The 11571-nt window shown below is 40.0% G+C and overlaps 1 protein-coding gene across 3 annotated transcripts in view; it reads left to right on the top strand.

Moving 5' to 3' along the window:
* Positions 1–702: 702 nt before the first annotated feature.
* Positions 703–11571, top strand: part of LOC115169676 (pre-B-cell leukemia transcription factor 1) — a 71289-nt gene continuing 60420 nt past the window's right edge. For 2 of the 3 annotated variants that reach the window (XM_029725556.1, XM_029725555.1), the window contains exons 1-2: positions 703–1389; positions 2381–2454. In XM_029725556.1, the coding sequence (XP_029581416.1) occupies positions 1205–1389; positions 2381–2454 (259 nt within the window). In that variant the 5' untranslated portion in view covers positions 703–1204. The remainder of the gene's footprint in view (positions 1390–2380; positions 2455–11571) is intronic. The other variant, XM_029725557.1, reaches the window with a different exon arrangement.

The raw sequence follows: 11571 nt of genomic DNA, 5'->3' as shown, positions 1-11571 counted from the left end.
CCAATAAACATTCAAGTGGGTGTGGTCTGGCACATAAATGCATATCAAGCAGTCAAAGATATTTGTATTGTAACAACATTTGGTACACATGTTTCAAATACTGTCAAGACTTAACATATACAAGAACATTCATATCGACCTAACAGTGGCGCTATAATGGGAACATGTTCATATCTCTCGATCTGTTTGACTCAGAGTGATGAAATTTGGTACACATGCTCAGGGATATGAGTCTAGCTAACCCACATGATACCTCAGACTCCACTTGCCCGAATTTGACAAAACTTGGGTGAATGATATGTGGTGCCATAGAGATCTGTTGTTTACAAAATTGCACTGATTGGCCCATGGGGTGCGCTGTATAATTTGTGGAGGAAGACATATTTACAGTTGCCTTGTTTTAATAAGAAATAGCCAGGTGAATCTGTACTGAAAGAAGACAATTCATTTATTTCAGCCTGTTCCTTGTGACATCACGTACAGAGCTTTGGTGCCAAGCCCAATTATTTATTACATATTCAGTCTCTATCCATCATTGTATTGCCACCACGTCCAGACCACTGAGCTGTTAAAGAAGGTCCAGACCCAGTGTTAACGCTCACATTTTATGTTTATTGCCGCTTCCCGAAAAAGATGATTGACTTTTCTTGAGGAGACGGAGGTGGGACTTATGCCCCCTTCTTCTCCAATCGTGGTTCGGGGGGCGGAGGCTTTTATTCCATACTCTGGTTGTGTGTCAGTTGCTACAGACATAAGCGAAACAATAACAATTGGTGTTACTTTCACTAACCCTCTGAGAGAGTGACTGTTACGTGTTCCGTCCATCAAGCTTTTAAGGAAATTGGGAAAGGCATTTAAACGTGCTCTGTGCACGTCAGTTTTGACACGATTTGAAACCCTTTAAAGTTGAATCTACTTTTTTCTACAGTAGCTGTGCAGGAGTGGCCAGAGCCTAAAGCAGCTATTCATATCAGATTTCAACCAAACCAGCTGGGAGAGAGAGAGCGGAGAGAGCGAGCGTTTGTCATTATCTTTCCTTTTCCGATCCAGGAAAGCTTACCAGGGAGAGAGAAAATAGAGAGAGAGAGGGCGAGAGAGGAGGAGAGAGAGAGAGGGATCCAAAGGAATTTCTAAGGATATTTCTTCTGTTGCCGTGAAAAAAAGTGTTGGTCAGTTGGGGGCGAGGCGAAGAGCGCGGTCAAGGATGGACGAGCAGCCTCGGTTGATGCACTCCCACGCCGTGGGAATGGCCCGACACCCCGGCTTGGCGCAAAATATGCAGGATGGCACAGGAGGGACGGACGGAGATGGAAGAAAGCAGGACATTGGAGACATATTACAGCAAATAATGACAATCACAGACCAAAGCCTGGACGAAGCGCAGGCCAGGTACGGTGGCATAGAAAATTATATTATTTTCAAAGTAATACCAAAATAGCATATTTATGAATTAAGAAATAACTACTGTAGGCCTACATTGTAATAACGTGATGTGCATTCATGCTATCCAACGAAAACAATTACGCCCACCCGAACTCAACAACTGCTCGTAGGGGATAAAGTGCATAACGTTAATCTACATTCAGCCAACCAGTTTTTATTTTGTGAAAGTTAACTTTTAAATTAACAGTGTCATCAAAAATGTAAAAATAAATAAAATGTATGACGATATTAAACTACTGCAACTACAACTGAGCGGGGTGCATCCTCTACCCAATGTCCAGTCGCCTTGTATCTTGTTCCATATGAGATGACACAGTAATTCCCCGCTGTGTTACATGTTGGGGATGCATTCCTTTTGGATACTTTGTTTCTTTTTAGCCAACGGCAGTAAAGGTTATCACAGCACGGGTGCTGCGCCTCGAAATTGAGCCAACGATCACATCTATTCGTGTTCCTGTGCAAGAATAGATTATATAGGATAGATTGGATCATATTCATTATTGACATCCCACCGTGATGTAAAACTGAAACGACCCGTGCTATTCATGTTAATTAGTCTTAGCGGTTATAGATCAAGTGTAGTGGGACGACAAGTGTTCCAAGTGTGGTTTGTTGAGACAATGGAGACACTATAAAAGTACATTTTACACCAAAGTGTTTTCTCTGTTAAAGAATACGACTATGCTATATATTAGGTATTTAGTTTAGACCACTGTGATTGAAGGGTTGTTCAAGACTAAATTCAGAATAATATGCATTGTTAATATCAATAGCAAGGATGAGCTTTATTCTTCCTTATCAAATTGACAGTGATCAAACAAGTCTCCTCATTTTAGATATGATACTATTCCATGCAGAACACTTTTGCAACTATTACTATTTCCTCATCTTATTGAATTTGGTTGTAAAGTTGTGTGTGTTTCCCCTTTTTTTATAGGAAACATGCACTGAACTGTCACAGGATGAAACCGGCTCTCTTCAACGTCTTGTGTGATATAAAAGAGAAAACAGGTAAGGTGAAATTCTACCACATTGAAAGAATGACTTGTATCAAACCTTTTTTCTTATGTGGCATTTTTATGACGTTATTATGGCCAAAACGACTTATAGCCCACATTATTATTTATAACAATCATATTTTGAACATTGTAATATTTATATTATATTTCTAAACATACTGTATGTGTTCAGGAGGCTAACCCATATTCTTAACAATATGGTTCTACAATGTAACGTGGTGCTTGTGGCATCCTACTCTATCTACGTGTATTACCACACAACCAAACAACCTTATGTGTGTCAGTCAGTGAGCCAAAAGCAGACACACACATTCAGAACAGACAGCAGAGAAGAAAGGTCTTTACTGTACGACCAAGGTGGTGTCACTGAGACATGTATTAGGGCTGTACTAATTCACTTCCTTCTGTGTCATCATATTTTTCCTTGCCAAGTGTGATGCTGTTTGTTTGTGACACGCTGTGAGTGTTTCTACATGCTGATGCTGGCCAGAGGGATTTTCTCTGTTTGGGTTTGAAGCGAGGGTCAAAGTCATGTATAAGAATCTGTGAAATATAGGCACTTAACACAATATTAAAAAGAAGAAGCACTTGTCTCTGTTTATAAAAGAAAGTATGTGAATATTCTTGGAAAAAGTCCAAGTTCTAGCCTACTAAAGAGATATGTAGAAAATGGAAGTCGAACCGCAATCTAATACATATCTCTGAAGACATATCTCAGAACATGCCTTTTAACGGGATACTCTTTTGAAATTGTTAGAGGATGTTATCACTCACTCTGACTTTAAAGTGGAAAAATGTTTCCAGCGACTATCATGACTGTCTGTAGCCAGCCAAAGAAATAAGAAAACAAATGGATTCAGTGACGGAGGCCGTGTTATCGTCTTCCTAATTTGCCTCTAAAGGTTAATTTACGAACATTTCATTAGTGTGAGTCAGACTCTGGTACAGTGCTTCAAAAAAAAGACTGGTTATTAGCAGCAAACCCTGTGTGGTTTTCATTTTAGAAAAAAGGAGGGAGAAAAAATGAAGTCCAGTTTGTGAGAAGCCAGTGAGGTTTGGCCCCGGCCCCCTTCCTTCTCAGAGGAGTATGCTTAGAGTAGAGAGAGAGTTATGCCTGGTTTTTTTCAAACTGCCTGGCGTCGTTCTGGGTTCAACCAGAGTTCGTTTCCAAAATGAAGAAGAACAAAGTGACTTGGACCTTTTCATACCCGCCCCCCCCCCCCCCCCCCCTTGCTTCTCTTCTCTTCCCACCGTTCCTGGCAGGAACATAGGGTATTCTGACTATAATGGCTCTCTTTGCCTGATACTCTCTCCGTCTTAATTTAGAGGTAAAAAATGCTGTTGAAGGTAACGTTTCAACATAGATTTGCATTGTTGTTTTTGTAGGTTTCTACTCCTATCTCTTGAGTGGATTTAGTTCTGCTAATGTTTTGGCCTCTATCCAGTATTAGCTTCCTTTGACAGGGTTTCAGTTGGGTGGGCTGAATTCAATGTACTTGGCCCCTCAAGATAAAAGCACCATGGGGGAATCCCTTTTGAAGAGTTTACTGGTTCGCACACGCAAACTCACACATGCACGCAAGCACACAGTGTCCATTGAGGTGTTGTTGTTACTCAAGCGCTGCATGCCTTGTGTTGCTGGGGGAAGTCATACTAAATTCTCGGTATTCTGTTGTTGTTACATTTTATCCGGATGCTTGGTCACGTTATAGTCATCAAGTCCAAGCTAAGAGCTGTGCTTCACTCTATAAATGTAGATGTGTTATCAGCATCAGCATGTGGCAAATGTATTTTAGTGCAAGAAATAAAATGTTATTGGTCGAGAACCCAGTTTAGCAGATGTTATCGCGGGTGCAGCGAAATGCTTGTGTTACAAGCTCCTGACAGTGCAGTAAAATGTCAGACATGTACACAAATAATAAATAATCAAAAAACTAGAAACAAGAAATCAAGAATGTCAGGATGAATCCAACACTGTGTTAGTAATCCAAATGCAATCTTTGCAGGTACACCAAAAAGATATACTAAGAATGCCGTAGATATATTACAGTGAGCTATGTCAAGAATCCTGTATATAAATACGCAGTGTGTATAAACAGTGTAAAAAAAGATAGATTCGAATGAGCTATGTGAGAATACAGTATATCAATGCACAGTGTAAAAAACGGTATAAAAGAAACGGGGAGTGTCCAGTGTTTAATGTCTCTAATATACAGGGCCTTCAGAAAGATTTCATACCCCTTGACTTATTTCACATTTCGTTGTGTTACAGCCTGAAATCCAAAGTAATTATTTTCTCACCCATCTACACACAATACCCCATAATGACAAAGTGAAAATCGGTATTTAGAATTTTTTTCCAAAGTGTTGAAAATTAAATACAGAAATATCTAATTTACATAAGTATTCACACCTCTGACTCAATACATGTTAGAATCACCTTTGACAGCGATTACAGCTGTGAGTCTTTCGGGGTAAGTCTCTAAGAGCTTTGCACACCTGGATTGTACAATATTTCCACATTATTCAAGTTCTGTCAAGTTGGTCGTTGATCATTGCTAGACAGCCATTTTCAAGTCTTGCCATAGATTTTAAAGCCGATTTAAGTCAATAATGTAACTAGGCCACTCAGGAAAATCCAATGTCACCTGGTAAGCAACTCCAGTGTATATTTGGCCATGTGTTTTAGGTTATTGTCCTGCTGAAAGTTGAGTTTGTCTCCCAGGTTGAACCAGGTTTTCCTCTAGGATTTTGCCTGTGCTTAGCTCTATTCTGTTTCTTTTTATCCCCCAAAAACTCCCTAGTCATTGCAGATGACAAGCATACTCATAACATGATGCAGCCCCCACCATGCTTGAAAATATGAAGAATAGTACTCAGTGATGTGTTGTATTTGCCCCAACATAACGCTTTGTATTAAGGACATAAAGTTAATTTCTTTGCGAAATCTTTTGCATTTTTACTTTTGTGCCTTATTAAATTTTTTATTCTGTATAGGCTTCCTTCTTTTCACTCTGTCAATTAGGTTAGTTATTGTGGAGTAACTACAATACCACAGCCATTAAACTCTGTAACTGTTTTAAAGTCACCATTAGCCTCATGGTGAAATCCCTGAGCGGTTTCCGGCAACTGAGTTAGGAAGGACATATCTTTGTAGTGACTGGGTGTATTGATACACCATCCAAAAGGTAATTATTAACTTCACCATGCTCAAAGGGATTTTCAATGTCTGCTTTTTTATTTTTACCCATTTACCAACATGGTTGGGTAGGTTACTTTTTAAATGTAATCTGTACAGTTACTGGTTACCTGTCCAAAATTGTAATCAGTAACGTAACTTTTTGATAACCCAAACTCAGTAACGTAATCTGATTACATTCAGTTACTTTTAGATTACTTTCCCCTTAAGAGACATGTGAAGAAGAAAAAAATATATGTTACCAATTGAACATCTATTGCAGGATAAATCAATGTTAAAGTTTACATAGCTGGCCATATATGGATGTTACATCTTACTTTATGGGTTGGTTATGTAGGCTTCTTCTAACCAATTGCTTTCTACTACATATAATAATACAATTTAATTATATCTTTACATTAAAAACCAAATTCTATCAGAATTCCAGTCATTCCAATAAATGTTATACCCCTTGATCTTCAAGAATAGGACTTGGAAATATAGAAGTATAGATTATCCATATTGTTTAACCTGAGCATGACCCCAAAATCGAAAGACTTATTAGCCAGCCCTACTCTGTTGTTTATGATTTTGTTGTCATGGAGGACTGATTGGGCTCATTTATTCAAGTTGAAAAATAAATGTTGCGCTCATGGAACGGCATGCTTTGAGCACTACCTAAAAGTGCTATTTACATGTGAAAAATGAATTCCATATGCTGCATTTACTATAGGCCTATTGTTTACCTTTTAGTTAGTGACACTTTGATATCTTGATAATATGGAAGTATAGATTATCCATATATGGAAGACAAACTCAACTTTCAGCAGGACAATAACCTAAAACACATGGCCAAATATACACTGGAGTTGCTTACCAGGTGGCATTGGATTTTCCTGTTTAAAGGGCAAATACACAAATGAAACAATAACAACACGGTCGCCCCACCTCTGTTTTGATAAAAAGCTGAGGGGTGGGCCTGGAGAAATGTAACCACTCAGATTAATAATATTCAGAGCTATGGATGCAAGGACTGACCATCCATGATATCAAAATGATTGTTTTAACCATGTTATGAGGCTATACAGTGGTTGATTACATTTACAATGTTTACAAACATTGGAGAAAAACAAGCTTATATATTGGGTTCTCATGGAGTGTGACAGTTGAACTAAGCTCATGAGGCATTTCTAAGTTATATTCTTCAAGAATCAATGGATATGTATACAGTTGAAGTCAGAACTTTACATACACAGCCAAATACATTTAAACTCAGTTTTTCACAATTCCTGACATTTAATCCTAGTAAAAATGCCCTGTCTTCGGTCAGTTAGGATCACCACTTTATTTTAAGAATGTGAAATGTCAGAATAATAGTAGAGAGAATGATTAATTTCAGCTTTTATTTCTTTCGTCACATTCCCAGTGGGTCAGAAGTTTACATACACTCAATTAGTATTTGGGAGCATTGCCTTTAAATTGTTTAACTTGGGTCAAACGTTTTGGGTAGCCTTCCACAAGCTTCCCACAATAGGTTTGGTGAATTTTGGCCCATTCCTCCTGACAGAGCTGGTGTAACTGAATCAGGTTTGTAGGCCTCCTTGCTCGCACATACTTTTTCAGTTCTACCCACAAATTTTCTATTGGATTGAGGTCAGGGCTTTTTGATCGCCACAACTTTGTTGCCCTTATGCCATTTTGCTTGGGGTCATTGTCCATTTGGAAGACCCATTTGTGACCAAGCTTTAACTTCCTGACTGATGTCTTGAGATGTTGCTTCAATATATCCACATAATTTTCCTCTCTCATGATGCCATCTATTTTGTGAAGTGCACCAGTCCCTCTTGCCGAAAAGCACCCCCACAACATGATGCTGCCACCCCCGTGCTTCACGGTTGGGATGGTGTTCTTTGGCTTGCAAGCCTCCCCCTTTTTCCTCCAAACATAATGATGGTCATTATGGCCAAACAGTTCTATTTTTGTTTCATCAGACCAGAGGACATTTCTCCAAAAAGTAGGATCTTTGTCCCCATGTGCAGTTGCAAACCGTAGTCTGGCTTTTTTATGGCGGTTTTGGAGCAGTGGCTTCTTCCTTGCTGACCGGCCTTTCAGGTTATGTCGATATAGGACTCATTTTACTGTGGTTATAGATACTTTTGTACCAGTGTCCTCCAGCATCTTCACAAGGTCCTTTGCTGTTGTTCTGGGATTGATTCGCACCAAAGTATACGTTCATCTCTAGGAGAAAGAATGCGTCTCCTTCCTGAGCGGTATGACGGCTGAGTGGTCCCATGGTGTTTATACTTGCGTACTATTGTTTGTACAGATGAACGCGGTACCTTCAGGCGTTTGAATCAGACTTGTGGAGGTCTACAATTTTTTCTGAGGTCTTGGCTGATTTCTTTTGATTTTTCCATGACGTCAAGCAAAGAGGCACTGAGTTTGAAGGTAGGCCTTGAAATACATCCACAGGTACACCTCCAATTGACTCAAATTATGTCATTTAGCCTATCAGAAGCTTCTAAAGCCATGACATCATTTTCTGGAATTTTCCAAGCTGTTTAAAGGCACCGTCAACTTAGTGTATGTAAACTTCTGACCTACTGGAATTGTGATACAGTGAATTATAAGTGAAATAATCTGTCTGTAAACAATTGTTCGAAAAATTACTTGTGTCATGCACAAAGTAGATGTCCTAACCGACTTGCCAAAACTACAGTTTGTTAACAAGAAATTTGTGGAGTTGTTGAAAAACGAGTTTTAATGACTCCAACCTAAGTGTATGTAAACTTCTGACTTCAACTGTATATATAATTTAGATGTCCAAAAATGGATGTAGCATCTACAGATTGCCCCTTTAAGTTTATCGAAAGTGTGCGAGTTTGAGCATATGTCCATTAGGCCTATGGATTTTTTTTTTATCAGCACGAATTAGATTGAGCAATAATAGCCCCACTTTTATTCCATAGACTGGGATCCACACTATGCAGCTGTTGCAAGAACGCATTTTTCACTGGTTTCAAAAACAATGATTGATTGGCAGCTTAAACCTCTTGAATTCAACCATTATTGGGTTCAATACACATTTAGATTTGTGAACAGCCATCCACAACAACCACAATCCGTAAGGCGCAAATAGCTAAATGAGAGAGCAGCAGTGTGATTCACATCAATGCGCTATGTTGATATCAAGAATAAGTGATATCCATATCGCCGTAGACTACACCACTGCTGTCATCCTTACCTCCAAGCGTTTATTCAAGTTGGATAATCTTTGAATTCCGATAGCAGTCGCATCATTGGAAGACATAACTTGGACTGTAGCCTACAAAAGCCTATTCCTGCTCTTTTCCCACAATCCATCAAACACATTGTGTTTGTCATCATAGTGGTCTCTGATTTGTGGTCAGACTCGCTCTGGTGGAACAAACTTAAACTTGCGCCTTTTTTCAATGCTGATTTGAATGTTATTGAGAAAACAGAGAAGTGTCAATAATGTTTTTTCCGCAAACATCCTGTAACGGCCGTCGTCGCAATGAGACCAAGGTGCAGCGGAGGATGTGTTCATCATAAAGGATTTTAATAAACAAATGAACACTACAGACAAAACACGAAAAGAAACGACAGCCAAACAGTCCTGTCAGGATTAACACAAACCTAGACAGAAAACAATCACCCACAAACCCCAAAGGAAAAACAGGCTGCCTATGTATGACTCTCAATCAGCAACAACGAACTACAGCTGTTCCTGATTGAGAGCCACACACTGCCAAACCAAAGAAACAAACCAACATAGAAAAATAAACATAGAATGCCCACCCATGTAACACCCTGGCCTAACCAAAATAGAGAACAAAAAAAAACTCTCTATGGCCAGGGCGTTACACATCCTTTCTGAATATAAAAGTAATCCTCAAAGTAATCATCTAGTTTTTCAAAAGTATCTGTAATCTGATTACAATATTTTTGCTGGTAACATAACGGATTACAGTTACCGGTTTTATCCGTTACTCCCCAACCATGTTTACCAATAGGTGCCAATCTTTGCGAGGCATTGGAAATCTTCCCTGGTCTTTGTGGTTGAATCTGTGTTTGAAATTCAATGCTAGTCTGAAGGACCTTACAGATAATTGTATGTGTGGGGTACATAGATGAGGTAGTCATTCAAAAATCATGTTAAACACTATTATTGCACACAGATTGAGTCCATGCAACTTATTATGTGACTTGTTAAGCACATTTGTACTCTCTTTTACTTATTTAGGCCTGCCATAACAACAGGGTTGAATACTTATTGACTCAAGACATTTCAGTTTTTCATTTTTAATTAATTTGTTAAACTTTCTAAAAACACAAAATCTGAATTTAATCCATTTTCAATTCTGGCTGTAGCACAACAAAATGTGGAAAAAGTTAAGGGGTGTGAATACTTTCTGAATGCACTCAACATGGGACAGCAGCGTTGTGTGTGTGTGTGAGTACAGAAGTCTGTGTGTGTGTGAGCTTGTGTGAGGGAGTATTTTTGTCTCTTACTACAGGAGATGGTGCGATGACTGTTCAACAGTATGATAGCCTAGAGATAGAAACTGTTTTTCAATCTTTCGGTCCTGGCTTTGATGCACCTGTACCGTCTCTGTCTGCTAGATGATAGCAGAGTGAACAGACCGTGACTCGGGTGGCTGAGGTCCTTGATGATGTTCTTGGCCTTCCTTTGACACTGTGTGCTGTAAATGTGCTGGAGGGCAGGCGGCGTGCCCTCTGTGATGCGTTGGGTTGACCGCACAACTGTCTGGAGAGCCATTTGGTTGAGGGCGGTGCAATTGCCTTACCAGGCGGGGATGCAGCCCGACAAAATGCTCTCAATGGTGCATCTGTAAAAGTTTGTGAGGGTCTTAGGGGCCATGCCGAATTTCTTCAGCCACATGAGTTTGTAGAGGCGCTGTTGCGCCTTCTTCACCACAGTGTCTGTGTGGTGGGACCATTTCAGGCTGTCTCGTCGTTGTTGGTAATCAGGCCTACTACTGTCGTGTCATCAGGGAACTTGGTGATTGAGTTGGAGTCGTGCGTAACCACGCAGTCGTGGGTGAACAGGGGATACAGGAGGGGGCTAAGAACACACCCCTGGTTGAGGAGCAGTGTGGCGGAGGTGCTGTTGCCTACCCTCACCACCTGGCCCATCAGGAAGTCCAGGACCCAGTTGCACAAGGAGGGGTTCAGACCCAGGGCCCTGAGCTTAGGGATGGGCTTGGAGGGCACTATGGTGTTGAAAGCAGAGCTGTATTTGGTGAACAGCTTTCTTAAATAGCTATTCCTCTTATCCAGGTGAGATAGGGCAGTGGGCAGTGTGCAGTGATTGCGTTGGTCGTGGATCTGTTTGGGCGGTATACAAATTGTAGTTTGGATGAGATTTATAGAACACAAAGACCTAAAATCACATGGTATCATACCATTCCTTCTGTCTTTTTCTCTATGTATCTAGTTGCTGTTCATCTTGTGGGCATAGATCATTTCCCCCCCTGTGAAGAGCAGACAGAAGCCCAGAAATCCACTGCAGCAACAGCAAAAAATTACTCAAACCTTCACCATGACATTTACAGCCGAATGTGCTGAGAGCAGAGTGTGTAAACAGTGAACAAGCCCGTAATTTGTCAGGTCTTTTTTATATTATTTTATAAAGACTCAGCCTCTCCTCAGTTTTACATTGTTGCAGCCAGAGTCTCTGGAGGATTGTAAAGGAGAGACTATTAAATCGGCAGGCAGCCTGGTTTATGCGACTGTTGTATCCCCTTCTGTGACAGCACTAAGAGGTCATAGATATGGCACTGTAGGTTGACTTTCCTTTTCTAGATCTGATTTAATGTTTAAAGGCAAAGTTATGTTTTTAAAGGTAAAATCACCTGGGTATACTGTAGTGTATGTATGTGTGTGTGT

This window comes from Salmo trutta, chromosome 31 (assembly GCF_901001165.1).
Source record: "Salmo trutta chromosome 31, fSalTru1.1, whole genome shotgun sequence".
NCBI classification, from domain to species: domain Eukaryota; kingdom Metazoa; phylum Chordata; class Actinopteri; order Salmoniformes; family Salmonidae; genus Salmo; species Salmo trutta.
The sequence above is the reverse complement of the archived record's forward strand: the minus strand, read 5'-3'. Positions and strand labels throughout refer to the sequence as shown.